At 48.1% G+C, this 23,338-nt stretch overlaps 1 protein-coding gene across 2 annotated transcripts in view; it reads right to left on the reverse strand.

The window, feature by feature from the left end:
* The window catches only part of LOC149372605 (sushi, von Willebrand factor type A, EGF and pentraxin domain-containing protein 1-like), a 70,126-nt gene that overhangs the window by 32,776 nt on the left and 14,012 nt on the right, over window positions 1-23,338 (reverse strand). For both annotated transcript variants that reach the window (XM_089567108.1, XM_089567107.1), the window contains exons 3-6: window positions 18,916-19,073; window positions 17,990-18,191; window positions 3,794-4,003; window positions 1,119-1,277 (exon numbers count right to left, since the gene is read on the reverse strand). In XM_089567108.1, the coding sequence (XP_089423234.1) occupies window positions 1,119-1,277; window positions 3,794-4,003; window positions 17,990-18,191; window positions 18,916-19,073 (729 nt within the window). The remainder of the gene's footprint in view (window positions 1-1,118; window positions 1,278-3,793; window positions 4,004-17,989; window positions 18,192-18,915; window positions 19,074-23,338) is intronic.

Genomic DNA, 23,338 nt, shown 5'->3' on the forward strand with positions numbered 1-23,338 from the left:
CCGAGCGAACCAGGAAAGGTTCTAACAAAGTATTTCTTCAGTTGTGCGACCGAATGCGTGTCGTTCGCTTATGCAGTTTCTCTCCAAGCAAGTCGCACACTTTATTGAGTGCTGGGGTACACTGGCTCACCATGACGTTCACACTGCGAAGTGTGGCACAACCGTGATATCAATTTGGCAGATATCAATTTGGCAGATATCAATTTGGCAGATATCAATTTGGCCCCCTCTGCATTAAGGGTGACCGAAGGATAGTGCCCTATGTCATCGCATCTCAGACACAAACGCACCGATCGCTTTGTCGGATCCTGTGCCACAGCAGCTCCTGCTGCCGCTCTTGGTGCAGCATATCGGAGATGTTTATGGGTTTACAGGTTTATAGGAGTTTAACGTCCCAAAGGGACTCAGGCTATGAGGGACGCCGTAGTGAAGGGCTCCGGAAATTTCGACCACCAGGGGTTATTTAACGTGCACTGACATCGCACAATACACGGGCCTCTAGAATTTCGCCTTCATCGAAATTCGACCGCCGCGGCCGGGATCGAACTCGAGTCTTTCGAGTCAGCAGTCGAACGCCATAACCACTGAGCCACCGCGGCGGCATATCCGAGGTGTGCTCGGGCAGTATAGGCGCCCCATCCGCTAATGAATCAGCGTTGAAAAAAAAAATAATTCACAGGGACACCTAATTACATTCCGTATTGGCAATGCAGCCGCATTAGAAATTGTTTATGCCTTCACCGGAATTGACGTCACTTTCGTTCTGGTGACATCACTATCCTCCTCCCCATCAAATGGGCGAATTTTAAATTTTATGAGAGGCGACAGATTTTGGCCCCATCAGGCTTCTGATCTGCCGCTTTAAAAAGCACCTTTCCTATATGGTGGTACGAGCCACGATTATGCTACTAGGGCGTTTTAGCGTGAGTTCAAATCGAGCTCGTTGTACTGGGATCAGCGACGCACACAAGAAGGTTCTGTGGATATCACCGGTATACTGCACGCCTAACCATCTCATCAATCAGCAACGACATGTAGTGAGGCGGGCTTAAGCAGCCAGCTAGAGCTAAAATTCGCAGCATCTTTGATGGCTGTCTAGCAGTTTATTATTTACTCACCGGCACAGGGCACTCCCGCGCTGGGATCTCCAGCGTAACCCTCCTCGCAGGTGCAGTCCTTCACCGACCGGCTTCCTTCGTGATTTGTACCGCTGTGCGCTGGGCAGCTCAAGCAGGGACCGCTGTCGTAGGTGTCCTTGTAGGTGTCCGGCTTGCAGGCTGTCTCGATGGGAAACCGCATAAGGAGTGCTCAGAATTGGACTTCCGGGATTTTTTTTTTTTTTAAAGGAACGATGAACAGTACACGAAAGCAATTTTCGCACTACGGTTAAACGGCCAGCCGGACACAACGAGAGAAGATAACTGCCGACATCAATCTGCTAAGTACCTAAAATCGATGAAACGACATTTTAGTGCCTGCAATTAGCGTGTGTAGTCCCATATGGCCTTTGAATATTCGGCAGAGTTAGAGCCTGTAACATGCTTCTAGCAACATAAATTCGCTATGTTTGGTGAATAATTCATTGCATCAGGCTCTGTATTCACCGTTTTGATATAGTATTTCGCACTTCTCTGGGGCGGCTCGTACCTTGAGCCCATGAAACGGGATTGTCATTTCCAACCTCCAAGAAATGATAGGCTAGGTTTAGTACTTCTCTATGCACGGCATATTGTTTCCCATTGTTTTTACGCACACTCGCCACTCGATAGCTCGTGCGTTCGTACGGACAAATTTACTCACTGTTCTGCCCGGTCTCACTGTTTCTCCTAACTTCCATGTCCGTGTTTATGGGGGTTTATGAATGAGGTGTATTTTGCTATATTTTTACTGGCAGCTCGTTCTTCAACTGAATTTTTATTTTCAGTTTCGCGAAAGCGGTATTACAAAGTCTTAATTTCATTGTTCTTCCCTCCGGTTACTTAGTGTTCAGTGTTACTGGATTGTCAGGACATGATGTACAAGTAATGTTGCATAAAATGCAAATTTTACCGCGCACGAAAGCTATCTTCTACAAGCTGAAGCTGCACACTGAGTCCATGCCAGTGAAGCCATGGCTTCAGAAGTAGGCCACTTTTCTGCCATCAGTTTTTTAGAAGTGTAAAGGTATTTGAGACGACAAAAACCTGTTAACGCCTTCCACACGTTGCTTTGTGGGCACGCCGGGACCATAGAACCAATCGCTGTAAAGATCTGTATACTTGGTTGCAAGAGTCAATGACTTGCCACCGATTCAACAAAGCTGAATCCATTAAGCTACTCGAGTAGTAAGTAGATTATTTTTTGCTCTTAAGTCCTGCTTTTTGCGCACAATCAGCCGGATGAAAACGAATATATCGATTCCATTCACCCCGCAACGATGCCGGGAAGGCCCGAGTTTAATGACGCGTAACGTTTTCTCCCACGCCCTGTGAGATCATCCGCAACCCTCCCGCCTGTTTTCCAGGTGTGCTGCTGCCGTGCAGCGGTACAGTGACAGACTGCTTTCGTCTCCGCGCGCGTCTAACGAGGTGCGAGGAGGTCTGCTCCGCTCGTGATCCGTCTCTATCAATCTAGCGCGCGCCGACCGGTGTAGCTGTTCACCTCGCCTCTCAACCCCTCACTTTCGTGCGTCTCACTGTGACGCTTCCGATAGGCTTAAGAAAACGACCTCTCCAGAGCGTGCCTTTTCCTTTCTCACGAGTCCTCGCTGAGGGTGAGGGGCACGCAGACCCTTTTATTTTGTGCATAAACCCGAGCTAATTTGGTCTCGGCCCACCGCTGCAAAGAACACGACCGCTAGGCTTCCCTCTCCAAGAGCAAGGCACTTATCCAAGGTCTCGTCCGCGCCTGGCATACCCAAAATTAAGCAGCACAGCCTCTCTAGCAACGAACTTCATTTGCTTCAATATCGACAAGACTCCTGCTTTTTTTGACAGACGAGCATCATCAACGTCTCTACCTGGAGTGCAAATGAAGTTGAAATGGGCCTTTTGTGTTATGGGCGTACGTTACCTGGGTTTGCAGACGCACGGATGCTCGTGGGAAAAAGAGGTGGTTCGGACGAGGTTTCTTGCCTTTCTTTACATCGAAGACGTGTGGTGAGAATGATTGGCGGACAGTGGCGACAGCCATCTTAAATGCAGCTATACCACCAGGTCGCTGTGATGCATTTTTTCTCATTGTAAGATATAGACGCTTATGGAGTACAGAGCCGGTGCTTCCTGGCAGGTGTTTCTGTAGCGATAGACGATCGCAGCTTGATACAATATGCATACCTGTAGATTGCGGTATGTTTTTTCTCTATTTACTGACAGAGCTCAAGACGCAGATAAGGGATCCGTTTCTTTGTTTCGTTTCTGCTTGTCTGAATTTGGGCGATTTAAACAACTTCTTCAAGTTGTATGGAACCTTGGCTAAAAATGAGTGAAAGAATCCTAGCGAGAAATGCATAGGGAAACAACACGACATGCATGTTGTGCAAAGTGCTAATGCGAACCAGAAAGAAATTGTCGTGTCAGTTAAGGTTTATTTCTTAATTAATGTCTTTGACTAACCTTACCACCTAGCCACACTCATTAGTCGTTCAAGGAAAGCGCAGCGTAGGAAGACTATCCACAATAAACAAATAAGTAAAATAAATGTATAAATTCATCAATAAATCAAGGAATTAAATGTTTCACCAATAAGTCAATAAGTCAGTCAATCGACTCGATCAACAAGTGAACATGGTAAAGCACATCTAGCAAGCACTCACGCGTGCATTGTCCTCGGAATCCATTCCCGTGAAATCCTGGTCCGCAGAGGCATGAGCTCAGCCCCGACGAGAGGGAGCATCCGCACACGGCGTTCTTGTCGCAGCAGCTTCCGAGCTCGGAGCCGTCCGGACCCTTGTCCAGGGAGCGGCGGCAGAGGCGGTCGCAGTCCCGGGGGCTGTCACGCACGGTCCACCGGTCGGACGGACCATCTGAGGACCATCTTAAAATGAGTGTCGTGGACTGGGCATGCATGTCGGCAAGGCAGTATTTCAGTCGCATTGCTCGGCATCAGTCAGATCTATGTATGTGCGGACTGCCGGTTGTTAGAGGTAGCACTGTACTGTCATCATCATCATCTTCATCATCAGCTTGACTACGCCCACTGCAGGGCAAAGGCCTCTCCCATGTCTCTCCAATTAACCCTGTCCTTCGCCAGTTGCGGCCACCGCATTCGCGCAAATTTCTTAATCTCATCCGCCCACCTATACGTTTGCCTTCACTTTGAATCCACTCGTTACCCTTAAGGACCAGCGGTTATCTTGCCTTCGCATTACATGCCCTGCCCAAGTCCACTTCTTCCTCTTGATTTCAACTGGGATATCATTAACGCGCGTTTGCTTTCTTACCCAATCCGCTCGCTTTCGGTCTCTTAACGTTACACCTATCATTTTTCTTTCCATAGCTCGCTGCGTTGTCCTTAACTTAAGTTGAACCCTCTTTGTTAGCCTCCACGTTTCTGCCCCATAGGCATTATCTGTCGATATGCGTGGAAGGCATTCAAATTCACGGTTATGGTTTCCTGCCTGCATCGGATCCTTCTTGACTATTGAACACAAGGACTCCGCTGCGCCACCAACGAGTGTTTCGTGAGCGCCATAGCTTTATGCTTTTGTATACCTGGCACCATGGCAGGTTGTGTGATGTTCACTTCCTTTCACACTCGTCAGTGCTGTGAACCTTAGCCCACATATTAGTGCATACAGACGTTTTGTATTGCTTTCACTTGAGGCTCAAAACGGCTGTCTCTTGGGCTCTTTCGTACAATTACTTGCCCTCTGTTTGCCACCACATGATCAAAACAGTTCAGCAAGCGACCTGGTGACGTTTAGGGAGCGCGTGTTTGAGAGAGCACCCACAAGGATATAGTGGTGGGTGGTGGACTCGGTAGATCACTTGGTGCAACAACTCGCTCGACACTTGGAGGATGGGTATTCCGTACCCTCAGGTGGTACGCGGTATCTCAGCCTGATACTTCTTTTTCAGTTTGAATGCAGCCTGAGTTTCAGAGTTGGTGTAAGGGGAACGCCACATCGCCTGTGTTCATTCGTTCCTTTTGATTGGTGACACTTTCACATCAATAAAATATGCAGTTGTAGTGTCGAGGTTGGGGGGGGGGGGGGGGGGGGGGGTAGCGGAGGTGGTTGGGTTCTCGCAATGACTTTCCAAAATGATGGGCTCCAGCCAAGGAACATATCCTCTCTCTGAGGTGCAACTAAAATTTATTACATAAGCTGCTTAATGTTCCAGGTGTTTTAAAAGTCTTCGCGTTCTCAGAGCTTTACAAGCTACCGTCTCCTGCGGAAAGAGAAGCGCTCGTTCGTGTTCCAAGGTAAGGCACAAAACACTACAGAGGCCGACAGTTCGTGAAAAACGTAACTAAGAGAACAGAATTAGGAGAGATGCGAAGTGGAGCAAACTGGGCAGTCCTTCGTGACCGCGGCCCTCCGCTAGTGTCGGGTCCGAATCCCATAAAAGGACAGGATCAGCTCCGCGGCACAAGGACGAACGCACGCGCCGCCGGTACAACGCTCCCCAGAAGAAGAAAAAAAAGAAAAATCTCAGAAGCCGTGTGGCGAACCGACGCGGCGGGTGTCATAAATTAGCTGCCTTGTTTGCCACGCAGGATGTGTGGTTCTTGCAAACGCGAGCGTGGCCTATATCTCTCGAGCGAAACACGATACGGGAAGCGGCGCGCCTGAATCGCTGCTCGCTCCTACTACGATACGCCACTCCGTAAGCCGCTGCGGCAAACATAAATAAATGAAAGAGCTAAAAAAAGAGGAAAGATCCGTCGCAAGGAGGCGACGGGGGCGACACGCGCGCGGCCCATCTTCATTAAGAGCAATGGCGCGCTGGAAACTGCGGCGGCTGCGCGACGTGGTGCTTGTCGCCGGCGCTTTTCGCGGGAAGTCGCGGCTTAAGTTGACCCCGAGGAGGGGCGTCCTAAAACAGAAGGAGGCGCGATAGCAGAGGCAACGAAAACAAGCACACCGCACCAGTCACGCAGTGCGGAGCTAAAAAAGAAGTCACGAGAAGCAGGCGCTTCGGCCCCAGGCGGCCTCTGTACACGCGAAAGGGTTGGCGCAATGCGAGGCGTCGGCCGCCGCTGCAGAAACGCGCAGATTGCGGAGGAGGAGGGCAAGAGAGAGGGCCAACAGCGTCGAAGGAGCCTTGAGCGGGGAGACCGCCGCTCCTTGCTTCAGCGCCTCTCGATTCAGCGCACTTGTTAGAGCCTAGGCGAACGCTAACGGACGGCTTCGGCGGTCTGGTATGGAGTTCAGATGGCCGATATCTATAATTCGATAAATCACGCTCCTGCTACTGGGTGTGGCTCTCCTTTTGACTCCACACTCTCGGCACGAACTATGCTGCAGCCGGCAAGCAATTAGCATTTGCCAGCCGCACGCTCCTCTATGGTGGCAAGGGAACGGTGTTCAGGCAACTGGATCGTTGTGCAGTGGTATGGGGCGGCAATTTGAGAGCTGATAATTATTCTAGTTGTCGTTTAGGGGTCCCTCGTGTTTTGCGTAATAATTAATGGACTTTTCTATTGGTGCCGGTTAATTACCACTTGTTCGTCTCGTGTCGTACATGCGTGCCGTGTGCAATGTCTCTGGGGAAGTGGAGCATTTATTGTCACTCCATGAGGTCGCCGTTGCGGCGACCCTAACAACGTGACTTCACAGTAATTTGTTCTTGAATGAGAGCTCAGACAAATTACCGCCGCATACACCACATGAGCCTATGCAAAGCGAGGAATATAAAGGAACAAGAACAATCATCATCACCATTATCATCATCAGTCTGACTACGCCCACTGCAGGACAAAGGCCTCTCCCATATCTCTCCAATTAACCCTGTCCGTAACAGCAATATATTCTGCTTATCTACTCATAATACGAGTACCTGTATCTGTCCACATACAACTTCGCTTAAGAATTCTTGTTTCTACTCGCTTACCTGCTAGCGCTTATGCAGACTTTAGAGTGGTGCGCGCAAAAGAATGTCGACTTGGGCACGTCTGGTTAAACTCTGACTTGTTCACTCTCAAGCCCATGTTGTCACTTTGATCGAGTACCACAGTTTCTCGACAGCATCAGCGTGGATACTTCACACGCCAGGATAACTCGACAAGTGCGTGTTTAAAATACAAGACACTTCTACAGGAGATTCGGCTTGCTGTCACTCTCAGGGTGTACAACGTCTATTAACATACCGGCAGCACCAAACAGCCATAAACTATGATCGTTTATTTATTTTATTTTCAGAGGTACTGCCAGCCTTCGCAGAAGGCCTTTGGCAGGAGTGAGCATACATGGTAAAGAAAGTACAAAAAAGCGCTACAAGACATGATAATAATAAGAGTGGTGTCATCCGCCTGCTTGAGCAGATTAACACCGAGAAGAAAAAAAGAAAAAATAAGAAAGAAAAATGCTTTGTACAAGCTCGCGCTGTTTAGTGCAGGAATCTCACGGAAGCATGTTAGCCAGGTGCGGCACCACATAAAGAATTACGCAAGTCTCATTGAGATATTTGAGCGCCTGTAAGCCCCCAATGTTAACGTCAGTGTCAAAAAGGAACCACAGTAAAAAAAAATAAAAAATCAAGAGTGTTCGTTTAATTGTAGTGGTACGGATGGCCCACAGGCGGCACAGTTCGCCGCTCTAAGTTGCTTCCATTATTAATACTGATTCATTCGTCTACGCTTTGTTTGCCTTATAATTTTTGTCGCTGTTTTTTTGTGCTTCTACGATCTGCTGAGAGGCTTTTTATGCTTTGTGTTTTTTTTTCTGCGTGGCGCAGTTGTGTGTAAGGAAGGCAGACCACTAAAATCCATCTTTTGGTAGCGCTAGAGTAACTGGCGATCCATGAAAGGCTTAACGGTTTAAGCGTCACAAGTGAGCACCCCACCATGTGAGACATATAAAAACTACAACGGAATAGCTCTTTCTTCCCTTGCTGTCATTCCGGCTTCTGAAGCAGCTCAGCGTAAGAGTTTTGAATGAATTAGAACAGCAAAGCTGTGATTATTAGTCCAAGATTTGTAATGATGGAGTAAATACTAATTATCAACCACCCAAGCTATGCTTTCTTTTGTAGCCCTGTGACTGCGCTTGGTTGGATGCGAATGAGCAGTTCTTCTCGTATTAAAAAGCAGCGGTTATCTTACAGTTTCTGCGCACCTCACGTGATCTCATACTCACTTGTGACGTCGCAACAATCGCCTGGCAACTGAAACCGAAACTTAAACCACAGAGAAAAAAAAATTAATTGCAATTTTTTTTTATCTAGCGCTGATGAATTGCACGTGGTGATCCATGTTTGTCGTACGCATCAATCCAGGGCCAAACACACTCCGAAAAATTTGCTCTGTCCACTCCTTTAAGGTACCCCCAGACATCATCATCATCATCAGCCTGACTACGCCCACTGGAGGGCAAAGGCCTCTCCCATGTCTCTTCAATTAACCCTGTCCTTCGCCAGCCGCGGCCCCATATTCCCGCAAATTTCTTAATCTCATCCGCCCACCTAATTTTCTGCCGCCCTCTGCTATACGCTTGCCTACTCTTGGAATCCACTCCGTTACACTTAAGGACCAGCGGTTATCTTGCCTTCGCATTACATGCCCTGCCAAAGCCCACTTCTTCCTCTTGATTTCAACTAGGATGTCATTAACCCGCGTTTGCACTCTCACCCACTCCGCCCGCTTCCGATCTCTGAACGTTCCACCCACCATTTTTCTTTCCATAGCTCGCTGCGTTGTCCTTAACTTAAGCTGAACTCTCTTTGTTAGCCACCCCCCCCCCCCCCCCCTCCGGACAAAACTATCAAAATATTACGAAGCGAGTTGTTCCAGTGGAATATCGCACTCTATAAGATACCGACAACTAGTCGGCGCAGGACTCGGACTCGGTGACTCGGTCTGCAGCGCTGCTTTGAACTGGCAAGGTGGACAGCAAAAGCCAACATCAGCGCGATCGAAAGCGCGCCTGTTCCTCTTAAACGAACGCGACAATGCAATTCCGCATTCCCTCGTCCTTGCAAGGCGGGTGTTACGCTTGAAGCCATTGCGGTCTCCGATACACCAAAAACTCTCAGAAGCGCAGCTCCCGACGCCTCTTTTGTCCCCAGACAAGAGCAGCGGCTGACCCATAGAGGCCTCAAGAGCGGTGCGACAATGGAGTGGAGAGGGGTTTCTGAAGGCCAGATCGGAGCTCCGTTTGGACGGCTCGGTCCAGGGATCCACCGGGGAACGCAAGGCTAAGCAAGATGGGAATAAGGCAGGGTGTTTGAACCGTGGAATGCACCGAAGCCTGCCGCTTGTGCTCGTGTTGCGTAGACGTGCATTCCCGCGCCATCGAGGAGAGAGAGCGGAGAGGAGGGCACCCAAAACGTTCCGCCATCTGTCGCTATGAGGCGTGACTGCTGGCACGCACGAGCCGACGGTGCCTCGACGTGAAGGCGTCAGCGTTGCCCCTGCTGCCCGCGCAACGCAGAGAGTCATTCTTGTAGCGAATACCGTGAGAATTATATAAGCTCCTGAGACCCGGAGTGTTGGCTGAGCCTCCGATTTTTTTCAGTAGCTAAGGATGTGATAACTTAGGATCCATCACGTGGTTGAAGTATCATTTGTTGCGTTTCGAACTTTTGGATGTGTGCTGGAAAAAATCATGTTATTTTCAAAACGCACAGGTAAAGTAGACTCCCTTCTTCGCTCCAGTGTATGCTTATATGTGCTGCTTGCACTATTATGAGTGCTATTCCTGCTTAAAAGTTCTTTAACATCTTTTGAAATACAGGCGAGTCCGCTCGCTCTTTTTCTCCCTCACCGTGAAACGCGCTCCCACTCACTCCTACCTTTTTTCAGAGCTCCCGAAGAGGAGAGAAAAAGTACCACTTTGACCGTACTCTCCCGATAGGAGCGCAGGTCCAAAAAGAAGCCGAGAAAGGGGGCTTTTTACGGTGCTAAACCTCCTTCTATGCCTGCCGTGGTTTCTCCTAGGACGGCGGTTTAATGTCATAATTTCTTCAAACATTTGACCAGTCAATTACAAGGGATAATTTTATGGACGGAAAGTCAAAGTTCGTTGGCCTGAGACAGAGTGCTTGCTTTCGACTGTTGCTATCGAATTCACTTCAGTTGATCTAAATGAGTCGTGATTGAAGCCCAACTCTATGAAAAGTGAAATTTGTAGCAATTTTAATTCGCCTCATATGTCTTCCTATGACCGTCAGTCACCATTCAGAAGGAGCCCCTTCTGAATGATGAACCCTGATAAAACAATCTGCGAAAGCATTTCCTCGGGTAAAAGATTAAGACCATTTTTCCCAGTGCTCAACTATCAGCTTCCCATATTGGTCCCTGAAGATTATCAATTTTGCGGCAGAGAACTAGCATGATCCAGCGTAAGATACCTTTCTTCCTGGAAAGCTAACTGCTCCAAATCACGTGAGTTACGTTCAAGCACCTGGGCAATATCGGTTCATTTTTTTTTTTTTCTTTATTTATTTCGTCGGTGACACTTCATACATTGGGATGTCGTCATTTTTTTGCCACGCCTTCAGATCAAACACTCCGGTTCTGATGGAAAATGGTAGATTGCTCCGTGCAGGGACAATTTCTTCGCTCGAATCCAGCCGATCTTTTTCGTGCTAATCTGTTTCTCTCGAAGGAGTTATCTGTTTGCTCAGATCAGATGACTTTCACTGAAATGTCTGTCATTCGGACTGCTTGCTATCACCGGCGACAATCTATTTCACATTTCCACACACGTCGACTCGCACCCCAGACGCAAAATCGGAATCGTTGTCCTTGGGCGATCGCCAGGAACATATCACCTCTTACTGTTACGATAAAAGAGAAATCCTCTTCGAGCGGTAACAAGTGGATGCGGATGGTCGTACTCCTGGATGCCCAATTCTAAGGCTGCAATGTTCCCAGTGACTGCATTTGGGGTCCTTTTTTTCTATCTTCGTACTTAATGATAGTATGATAACAAAAATTAAATCTATACTACAGCAATCGATTCAAGAGTTCAAGAATTATGCAGATATTTAGTCATGAAGTATTCCAGGTGCTAAAAGTAACTTTCAGACTTCAAACACGCATTTCTTGTAGTAGTAGTAGTAGTAGTAGTAGTAGTAGTAGTAGTAGTAGTAGTAGACCTTTATTCGGCCATAATTTACAGGCCTAGCATGTCGACCGCCTGGGCGACCAGACGTCGCTGTTCTTCCTCCCCTTCAGCACCAAGCCAGTCGAGCCAGGTGATAAAGTGGGGGTTAGTAACTCGACTGCTGAGCAACCGGGCAATAGAAGAGGCAATGGGCCAGATCCGCATATATACATGTGCAGTTTGGACAGAAAGGGTCCGATCGATAGCGATAGAGATAGAGGCGGGACGGGATGATGACTGCATTCATCTGAATGTGCCGAAGAAGGCAAGCCTAAGCCACAGTGAGTGATGGATGAGGGGTAGGGTAAAGGTTTTTGTCGAGGCGGAGCTCGAGGTAGACCTCTTTTGTGCGCTCATGAGGAATGGTTGAGAAGGAGAAGCTCGGATTTCTCCTTCTCAACCATTCCTCATACCAGCGCTCACACAATCACTTCGCCTCTCTGCACCTTTCTGGCTCTCCCATTCATGTCGTCACGCAGTGCAAAGTTCTTGGCTTCCCTTTGCTTTCGAACAAGAATGTACAAGCCCTCCACCACGCTGTCACCGCCTGCTACTCGGTAACTCACCTCCTGCGGCGCGTGGTCACTCGACGCTCAGGTCTCCACGAGGCTCATGCGTGCCGAGTTTCCTTACCCTTCCTTACCGAGTTTCCTTACGTTTCATTCACTCAGACTCAACGTAACGCTCCTGAGACTGCCCTTGTGGGCCTCCACAAGCTCTCCACCTCCCTGTCACTACCTCTACCGCTAAGCTCTTTGCCACAGGCCTCTTCCATCCTCTCCGCTCTCTTCTCATCCTGCATCGTGACTCGCAGCTTGCTCAGTTTTCCATTACCTGTCAGGGTCAGTGGTTATTGACTCAAGCGGGTATCTCGCTCATTCCCATCTCCCCGTGTGCCTCTCCTATTCCCACCCCGGCTCCCAATCTTCGTGGCTCCTCGAGGTTCCTGCGGCTGCACCCTGTACCATCCCCATCTCCCCGCTCCTGAAACCCACACTAGTGGGCCGTATCTACGTCCTCCGGACGCTCTGTCCCTCGAGGTCCTCGCCATTGCGGATACCCTCCAGTCATTTGCCCTCCATCCCTATCTCCAAGAGTGCGCAGTCTATTCAGACGCACAATCCGCTATACACCACATACAGAACCGCACCCTAACCCCTTCTCTCCAACAGGAGGTCGAACGAGCGGTCTCCGCACCGCAGCCTTCCATCGTTTTCCTCCGCTGGGTCCCTGGGCTTTCAGAGATTGACGGCAATGAGCTAGCCCATCAGCTCGCCCGTGACACACTTTTCCGGGCACCGTATGTTCAAAGGATCCACTTTCTGGTTAACTTGGCTTAGTCTGAAGTTCTAAAACATGCTTATCACTTTAGATGTTGCTTTTTTTTATAAAGTCAGGAAACGCCTCTCAACACAGGTCTATAGCAGTTTCAGCTCGTTTTCACGCAGAAAGTTCCATTAGATAGCCAGCGAATATACAAGTCAAATATCCTAAGGCATCAGGCTAGCAGCTCTAAAACTAGTGGGGATGCAGGGGATATTGTTTATTATAGAAAAAAAATGAAGCATGCCGGCCCCATCTTTAACTGCTGGGCTCACAGCTGGCACCAGAACATTTGTGAGCAGGGAGAGGGTAATGAAGGGCTTAAAAAGGGAGGAGGAAAAAATTGGTAGCAATTGAAATTAATGACCATTACATATGACTTAAGTTAATCAGTTGTAGTATAAGATGCGAACATGTTAGGCGTATATGAGTTTGAGAACACTGAGTAGAGAAGCAGCGGGAGGAAAATTTAAGTATTTATACTGCACGGGCTCGCTTGCGGCTGCATTACCCGTGCAAACAGTACTTCAACCCCACCATATTCATCGTCCCTCGCCTAGAACAAACGGATGGGCTAAAATGTTGCACAAAATATCTCCACGGAGCGTCTCACTTTCCGGTCTTTTGAATCGTTCACACGTGGTTGAAAAAAAAAAAAAATTTGTCTGTAAACACTTTCCTTGCCAAGTCGTATTTCCGACATGCGAGCCACGTCCAAGCTTTGCCAGTCACGACGGGGGGGCATTCCTGGCACCGTTGGGAGTCTCTCAGAACTAGGAAGTGACGGCGAGCAACAAACGGCCAGCGTACGGAAGCCAAGGCCGCCGGGTGGCATATGCTCTTACGTCGAGGGAAAAAGATGACCCCGTTTTCTGTGCCTCTTTTATTCACTCTTTTTTCTTCTGCCTCCTTTCTCTGAACTTCGGTAGGGAGCGAGCAGCAATCCTCGCCTTTTCTCACCTTGTTAGTGTCTCATGCGGCTGGTTGCTGGCAGTAATGCAACGAGAACGACACAGGCGCATACACTCACACGGTCTGTTTGAACCGAGGCCCTTGACCGCAATCAAGGGGGCACGGCTCCACGCCCGCAGGTATTCCTTTTCGTTGTACCTCTCTCGTTCCTGGAAGGTAACGTGTTCCCACAGAGCGGAGAAAGTGACCTGCGCCGTCTCCGCTGCTGCCCCCCCCCCCCCCCCCCCCCTCTCCCGTTTTCCTCCTTGTGCTCTGTTTCGCTAAAATCCATGCAGCGCTACGGAATCGGTTCGCAGGTCAACGGGGATGAAAAGCGACATGGTTGACCACGTTAACTGTTAACGATTATTAATTTTAGCGCCGGCCTGTGTTTAAAACTGTGTTCACATCGGTCGATTAGAAGTTCACACGAGAACCAGCTGCCAACCATATTGGCTCGAATGAACTCGGTAGGCTAGAAATCTGGGCTATTTCTTTTTGCTTTCACTGATTTTATGAACTGAAGTCTCTATCTTGTACTCTTAGGTTCTGACTTTCACCTCTTCAAGGCGCTAATAAATATGGATTGAAAAACTGGCTCCTTTAAATACTAAATTAAATATCCCAAGACAAAAGCTGAAGGCAATTTTGCTTTCCTTTCATGCGAGGAGACCTTCCGAGTGAACTGAAACTTTTGTTTTACTCAATGCTGTGGCTTATTAGCAATTCCATATCTCATGGTGTTATTATCAGCAGCTGTTATTATCAGCAGCTGTTACCTGCTGTTATGGTCGGTATTCGTTGCCTCTCGTAATGGTGCTTTCTGTGCCGTTATGTGCTACAATGCGTGGTATGAATACCGATCGTAATCTCCTCAACACTGGAAGCCCATTTTATTTGTACTGATGGTTACATTTGCACAATGGTAGCACCTGAGTTGCGATAGTCTTCGAATTTATTTTTCTACCTTTGCATATTGATTAAGCTGTTAAGCTTGCGGTTGGAAACACCTGACAAAGTGTATTTATGTGCGTTGTTTCCAGGAGACCCCTCAATGACCGTACGGCTAGCAGTACCAATCAGAAAATACATTAAAGAAATAAGGATGATTCGGTCTTCACTCAAGAGGGAGCAGCTCTGTGAGTTGGGGTCCTTTATCGACCGACACGCGAGCTACAACTTCGCCAAGGCTGCACGGTATTCGATAGACGGTGCGACCGTTCGCCCCGTCCGGAATGCTTCATGCTGTCCCGTTGAGTGACGCCCGCTTCACAGTCGTTCCGGCATCGCAGGCTCACCTGGAACACGCAGCGCGTGCTCTGTTCTTCGCGGGATTGTTTGCATACGCCGCGCCCAGCACGTGTTCCATCTCCTTCGCGGACCAGTTCGTTTCATTGGTCGGCTGACAGCGAGGCCACCGCTGATTTTGCATAATAAAAGTGGGTGCTCCAAAATGTCCGGTGAGGAGTTCTTGCTCTCTATTTCAAAATTTCGAGGCACGCACAAAATTAAGTACTTTGACCAACACAGTAAGGTCGAAATCGATTGCACGAACGGCAGAAAGAGTATTTAAGTAGTGCTGCAATTTTAGCGATCAGAAAGCAGTGACGAAAACAACGGATCCGTCATTATCATCGTCATGAGAAATGTTGCATGCACTGCGGTACAAAGAACTCTCGCATTAGACGTCAATCAATCCTGTGCTCTGACAGCCACGAAGGCCTTTAATTATTTTCACTTTAGTGGGTCCTGTTAAGATCAACCTTTCGCTGCACTTACGGCTATTATAGACTATGCAGAAGGAAGACATACGGAAGAAAGAGCGTGTTTTGGGTTTTGTCAAGGTAGAGCTGGTGACCAAGGACAGGGCGAGTTTCACTAAGGCAACACCATGTTAGCAAGTAAGCTATGCTGTCAGGATCAGATAAAGATCCTCGAACAATAACCTCACTGCGAGACAGAAAGGACCACAAGTCACGCAACCCGGAAGACGGAAGTACCGCTTGCCATAGACAACACTCAGAGTCGTCAGTGTTCCTCGGCAATATTTGTTTGTTAGCTTTTGCCGCGTCAACCGGGAAAAGGCTTCTCCGAGGCGACCCCGGTATCCCTCTCCGAGCGACCCTGGCATCGTTTAAGTGCGTCACATCTGCGCCATCAATCAGTTTTGGGACTCGCGAATCCCCGAAGGCACGACGTGTGGCGTCAGGCGTACAGCAGACCGGCGTTCAGTCGTCCTGTCGCACATCTTGATTTCGGTTGAGTTGCAGGGTAACTCGACTCCGCACAGCGCGATGCGGTCCGGGTTCGGGGGACGCATCAGTGCTTCGGAACGACAACGTCCATCTGCATACGGCTCGACTCACATATTTACGTTGGCTCCTACCCCGCACCACTGACAAAACAAAAGCCACTGCAACGTCGAACTGCAGTGAAAGCCTTCCGCCAGACGCAACATGTGGTCTACAGAAGCTGAGCAGCCTGAGCGATCGCGCATCCGGTCTTTGGTGCTCTCAGACGTGGAACGACGGTTCAGTTTTCACTCGCGTTTAACTTTCTTTTACGGGTAACTATTGGAGCCGTAGTACTGTCGGTACTGACTCAAGGACAACCAGGCTGAATCGTGTGACAACTGCGCCAGGGGGTGTTGTACTTCGCCAGAGACGACACAATCAGAAGCACGTGTGATCGAAAAGCTTTTGTTGCGAATGAGCTACGCAACTGAGATCCCGAAGAGAACGTCCATGCGCTTGCATAGCATGCGTATGATCTACGCCGCAGCTCAAAAGCAACTATTACTCTAACGCAGCAAGTTCCAGCACTGAAGAAGAAATGTCGTTTCCCTTCTTGCAGGGTTGCCAAATTGAATTCTCCTCGGCATTACTTAGGTCGCTCAAATGCATTTTTTTTTCAGCTTCCTAACTTCACGCTAGCGAATCTCTGCCTGAACTATCAAACTACACTTAGACAAGAAAGACAGACTCTAGGTTGAGGTCGACAGAAGACTTTGCTCGCACCACTAATACATTGTGCACTTAAATACAAGACTGACATTATCTAAGAATGGTACTGGATCGTGATCACTGTCGTGGCTTTCTCAAGTATTATTAGAGCAAAAAATTGCGGTCAACCAATACCGTTTAATCGAGCAAGAAGCTTTAACAGTGGGACACCAGGTTTGCTTTCGCTTACTGTGATGTTTAAGGCTGCTTCTCTCAAATCTGTTATTAGCACTGTTGACGTATTGTGTAAATTGCTGGGCTAGTTGGTTCCTAATGTTGTCAGGGTGGAACCAGTGGAACACAGACGCAGGACAAGAAAAAGAAGGTACACACACCACACCGCTGGTGTACCTCCTTTTTCTTGTCCTGCGTCTGTGTTCCGCTGGTTCCACCATGACAACAACTTGACGTATTGTGTTCTGCGTTGTGTAAGGTAACTTAGGTGTTATATGTTTCGTATCGGTTGGCCTTTTCCCATGAAAAATTTTAGTGTTCAGGAGTTCTTATTCGCTTAAGTGGCAAAGAGTAGCTGCTGCCTGCTAAGCAGGCACCGACGTCTTCGTTCACATTTGTCAATGAAAATGAAAAGGAAAATGAAATTAGAATATAGTCTATTTCACGAAGTTGTTTAAGGACGGTGCCATATTCCACAAAGAGTTGCGTCAAGCACTCACCTACATTTTATTGTAGAACAGGGAAAGGTTGAGGTACAGGCTTCGCCACTCTTACAACAGATATCAAAAACTAGCTTCATCGAAATTGCGCAGAAAGTGCAGCGCAGAAATTGGGCGCCGCGTTGTTCCTTGGCACTGAATGAAGGCTGTGTTTGTCTTAAACGGCCGCGTCAAAATTATGCACGGACGCCGCACGTTACCAGTGCACCACCATACCCCGCAGTTACCAGAGGGCGTGTTGCTGATCCTAATTCTCCACAGCCCGAAACTGTAGGTAAAGCGGAAGGCTCGCTTACCCGTCCACTCAGATCACCAGCAGCATTAGAGGAACTTCGGACAATGAATTGGCAGAATGTCCTGGGGGCTTGAGCTGTCACGTTATTTAGGACTGCCCAAAAGACTTAAAAATCATAAACAGTACCTTACTCCAGTGTAACCCGCTCTAGACAAATAGGCGAGAGGGTTAGAGAGACGCTAGGAGATTTAGTACTTATACGAAAAACTAAAAGCTCATTTATGACCAGAGCGTTGAGACAAATGTGAAGTGGTTAGAATATAACAGGATGAGAAGTAGTTTGGGGCTTATCAGCGCAGAAACTGTTAAAAAAAAAGCCCGAAAAAGACATGGAAGCGTGAGAAATGGTTGCAGTAGAAAAATAACTGTTGCGACCGGGGTCAGTATCACTCACTGTCAAGGCGACGTCATCGGTCTCACCTCAAGAAAGAGGGCACAGCACTAAAAAGAAAAGAAAACGCACAATGCATGTATTTAAAAGATAGCGCCCACTCGCCTTTGTCGAATGTCTCGAATTGGGCGAAACTCTCGAACTCGAACACGTGCTTCGTCGAGGAAGCGAGACTGTCCAGGTGCTTCCTCATGGACCTTCCAATGCTGAACACGAATACCTCGACGCCGGCTTCCTTCAGCTTATTCGCCTCTTCCACAGGATCCGGGCCTGTCGTTGCTATCCCGTCGGTCACTAAAACCAGCACCTGCAATTGAATGGCGCGCAAAGTGCAACAGAACCATGACGAGAAAAGTATCTCGTACACACGAGGTCATCCAGCCGTCCCTTCAGTAAAGACAAGAAAAGAAGGGGTTACGCAGTTTAGCGCCTGCAATAAGAGAGTGTAATTAAAAATTACGCATAGTTGGACGGCACTTTGTTCTTTACATGATTAACTTTTTTGCCAACTGATGCAACTTGAGTGACATCAGTACTGATAGCTGCAGCAAGCAGTGCCAATCAAGCCAAAGGTGAGCTTGTCAACACAGAAAAATACAAAATGGGTTTATTATATTTAACGCCCCTAAGTGACTGAGGCTATGAGAGACGCAGAAAAAGACAAAACTATGAATTAAGAAATCAATTGTAAAAACAAAAAAGAGCAGGGACTCGTTTTTTTGTTTACAGACTTATAAATCAATCAAGAAATGTGCGTATCATTACTTCTCCGACCGGAGCACATGTATCACGAGTTGATTTACCGCTCGTGGGACGTCGGCCATTCTCTTATTGCAGTCGCATACACCATAGGATAACCAAAGTTGACTTGGAATTTGTTCAGCTAAGTTCAGCTGAACTGAACTTCAGTAAGTAAGCTCGGTTAATCTCGAATGCGTCTTGCATGGCTCCCGAGCCAGCGATGGGCAAGAGGGAATGGTTTCATCGCGCTTCGTGCACGAGCGCCAACCCGCGTAGGTCACCGCACTCACCTTGTGGGCCTGTGGGCGGCTGTTCTGGAATACTTCTCGGACTTCGCGCAGACCGGCGCCCGTGTTGGTGGCGTAGTGGTTCAAGTACTTCGCCCCCTGCATATGCCTCACCAGCTGACACTTGTTGCCGGGTTCCTTGAGGAAGTCGGCGTGCACCTCTGCGTGAGGACGACGGGAAAGTGTCGGCGATCGTTTGACCAAAAAGTCAGGGATACACTTAGGCTCCACCTTAAGAGTATGAAGCGATAACGGCCTGTAGTCCTCTCTAATTATACACATACTCACTGGCATACAGTTGTAAGCTGCCACTTTACGTGAAATACCCCACGACATACACATAAACCTCCGCTTTTTCCCAAGATGCGCAAACGTGCCTTGCGTGGCCGGTTAGCAGCCGGTAACGCGTCTGGCTGGCAACCTAACTGTTGTGGTTTTGAATTCCGGCTAAAATTCTTAATCTAAGCGAAATGAACTACTTTATAAAGTTATATCATTTAAGAATTTGCTTTACATGTCATGTTTTAATCAATTTCATTCCACGCGTGATGTTTTGATTGTAAAACATTTTATTCGCCGGAAAGAGCTTGGCAAGAGGTCGCGTTAAGTGGTCGAGAGTACATAGCCCTCGACGACTTTGTCAGCCCACTCCACCGCCAAAACTTGCGTTCCGGGGTCAGAGCTAGCCAGCACGGTCTCCCACCGCTCGAGAGAAGGAGCTGTAACTAGATCACCCGGAGGTGGCTCTATTTTGCAGTCCCACAGGATGTGATCGTAGGTAGCACGTTGGCCACAGTGTTTGCAGTTTGGGTTGTAAAGATCTGGATAAATGTGCGCGAGGAGTGATGGGGTGCGTATCGATCTCGTCTGTAGACGACGCCACGTAACCTCTTGTTCTTTAGTAAGTCTTTTGTCTGGAGGGGGAAAAATTCTCCTCTCTAGTTTAAAATTATTGGTGAGATCATGATATGTGATCATGGAGTTCTTCGTGAAATTCAGGGAGCCAGACTCATCCACTGCCCGGTCGACGAAACCTCGGGCTTTATTGTGGGATGTCATTTCACGTGAGCGTCAAGTTTGAAATTCCCGCGTAAGGTCACGTGGCTGTGACCCTATAGACCAATCAGGATTTTCGCGAGACAACGTCGCAGACGCCCGCTTTTCTGCAACAAGAGTTCCTTATCGCTATCGTGCTAAAAATTGCAATATTTCTTCTTTTATTTAATTCCAATGGATCCTGATAGCTTCTTGTTGATAAGGTATTTCTATCTGAAATCGCCCTAACCAGTGCTGCATTTTGCAGAAATTGTTTACATGCATTGTTTATAAATGCTGCGGGGAAGTACAAGGACAAGTGATAGATTTTACGGATGGCCCGAAGCAACACCCGGTTAAATACCCCAAAGAAGTGCAGTGCCGCTTGCCAGCAAGGGCAGATGTGCAGAGAAAATATTAAGGAAAAGATAAAAAAAAAACAAATTGGTAAAGACCCGGGATGATGAGAAAAGTTTTTGGCTTAGATTGCTGCTGGCGTAGTACTTTCGGCAGTTGCTAGTCCTCGGCGACATTTTACACAAATACCGAAAAAGTTTCCTCGTCACACACTATGAATAAGCGCATTCACGAATCTTATCTTTGTTGTTGTTGCGCTGCGTCCACGTGGATCACAAACAAAGCCATTTGCGTTCATCTATACGAATTAACGCTGCCATATGCACATAACGCAGAATTTCAGAATTTCTGCTAAATATACAAAAGTTGGAAAGTTTAAGACAGCTCCGAACAGGAGCCGTGTGGTTTTCAGCGTTTCAATACAGGCGTTTCGCGCGCATCAAGAAACTCTCTATAATGCTCCTCAACAAACGGTGCACGTGCATTTCACATCGAGGGTGTTTCTGCCAGCAAATAACAAATTCAAAAGCTACGAACAGTACTATGCATTAATATGCTTTATAAGTTTATAAAGGGAGTGAGGATGCTTCCCCTTCATCAAAAAAAAAAAAGAAACCGACATCAACCCTCACTGCCAGCCCTCTTCTCCATTGGCACGACGCCAAGCGTACGATTCGAATGACTTAAGTATGGAGCTGCGTTGAAGTAACCCTGCATCGAAACCTGTCGCTGTACTCTCACTAGTGCACTGCCTGAGGTGTCGTCGACCTTCTTTCTTTCTTTCTTTCTTTCTTTCTTTCTTTCTTTCTTTCTTTCTTTCTTTCTTTCTTTCTTTCTTTCTTTCTTTCTTTCTTTCTTTCTTTCTTTCTTTCTTTCTTTCTTTCTTTCTTTCTTCCTTTCTTTACTTCCTTATCTTTACAGGAGCACCTCCCATAACCGCCAGAGAACGCAGGGCCACCCGCACAAAGCGATGCACTGGGTTGCAACTCAAGCTTTGAATCGAACTGCGAAGAGAAGGGGTCCGCCTTCTTGCGCGCGCGAATGGCGCGAGTGGCCGAGATCAGGCCACGTCCGCTCACAGAGAAGATTATCATCGCTCCTTCCTCTTCTCTCGGAGAGGAAATAAACACGTAACGAAAGGGGAAGTGTATCGCCAGTCAGTTCGGCATTGAACGCCGGCGTCGTTGTGGTGGCAGGCGACTGCGAGTCGCGGAATGCCCCTGGCGGAGGTCGCTTCCGCGGTGGCCATGTGCGCGCAGCATTCCTCGAGCCGGCACGCGCGCCCAGCGCCCTCATGTGCGGGCAGCGGTGGAACTTTTGCAAGCATACGGAGCAGTCGCTTTTCAGAAACGAGGAATTGCGCGGTTTTTCGTACTTTCAAAATATAAGAGAAAATGCAGCAAATAATTTAAACTTCTGCTTCTTTATCTCTGTTTTCTATTGCCGTAATACGATCTACAGCTTGCGGCTTGCACGAGAGATTTTCGGAGACCCAACTTCATGTCCGCCCTCAAGAGTTCATTTGCATAATGATCACTGTCCAAGATGATCTGCATAAGAATAGAGAACATCCGGGTCGTTATACGCCTGCGCTTACAGACGGGGTCGAGCAGTAGGAGGAGTACTGCATGACGTAGAAGTTAGCCTTGGTAAAATACACATGGTCTTATGTGGGCAGTCGGTGGGGATCCAGTTCTGCACCGCTTGAACCGAGCGTTTTGAGTATGTGCCTCCAATGTCTTTCTAATGCATGAGCCTTAGAGGGGACACGTCGCGGAGAAAGTGGCCGAGCAGAGTGAATCCATAGGTGAAGCCCTAAGCGAAGCCCTAGGAATGAAACCCTAGAAGTGAAGCCCTGCACACTGGATTGTGAGCAAACTGCTCACCGTGGCAGATGGCAGTTAAACTCTTCATTTGTCTCGAGAGGTTGCTCGGGGAGAGCAAACTGTATCTCAGAAGCCCCACCGATGGCAGCATCTGCCATCGCAGGGCAGTGGCGCATCGCTTAATTAACCGCTGCACCACTGAGTGGTATGACAACTCCCAGGAATCTATGATTGTGAATTAGAGTACGGCTAATTCCGCATATAATGTGTATTAACCCATTACCGCTCTCCGAACAACTAAAAACGGATCCAAACACCGGCACCTAAGTGAGAAATTGAAGTTCTAGCTCACCTAATTCAAATTTGGCCTAATTACGCAAATTGACTGACATTTTTTTTCTTTTCGCAGTATATTTCTGTTCTGCGTTGTTTCGCCATTTTACTTTAATTGATAAGCGTCCCTCAGGGCCAAGCATAGCATAGGACCCGACTGATCAACACGCATTCACAATAAAAAATCACTTTTAAGGTACCTGAGCACCTACAGAGAGTGAGCTGCAACAAAATTATGGACGGCAAACGGCTGTGAAGTTTGCATGCATGAAAGCCACTTAATATTTCTCAAGGCTACTGCTGATTTACTTCCATTGCAGTAAGTCTACTGTTCCGTATCCATTAGCTGGGGTTCGATCCCGGCCGCGGCGGCTGAATTTCTTTGGAGGAGAAATTTGAGGCCCGTGTACTGTGCGATGTCAGTGCACGTTAAAGAACCCCAGGTGGTCGAAATTTCCGGAGCCCTCCACTACGGTGTCTCTCATAGCCTTAGTCGCTTTGGGACGTTAAACCCAATAAACCAAACCAAACCATTAGCTGGGCGCTCTTCGGCGAGGCTGCCACCGATACCGCGATCAAGAATAAGCAGTATTGCGCGCACCAGTTTATATACCGGGCCCACAAACACAAATAAATGCAGGGCACACATAAGCCCAAGTAAGTGCATCGTCACGACCACGCCCCCCCCCCCCCCCCCCCCCCCTTCTCATCACGAGCTGAGTCCTTGTTTTCCTTCGCCTGGCTTGTTTATTATACTTTCCAAGTTTTGCTGCCTGACTCATCGCCCGTGTATTTTGGTTTCTGTGCAGTTGTTTTGAAGCAAGCGAAGGTGTGTATTTGGATACAGTTTTAGCTTTCTACTCCCTCTGCCCACC

Source organism: Amblyomma mixtum, chromosome 1 (genome assembly GCF_055824585.1).
Source record: "Amblyomma mixtum isolate Tamu chromosome 1, ASM5582458v1, whole genome shotgun sequence".
Taxonomy (NCBI): domain Eukaryota; kingdom Metazoa; phylum Arthropoda; class Arachnida; order Ixodida; family Ixodidae; genus Amblyomma; species Amblyomma mixtum.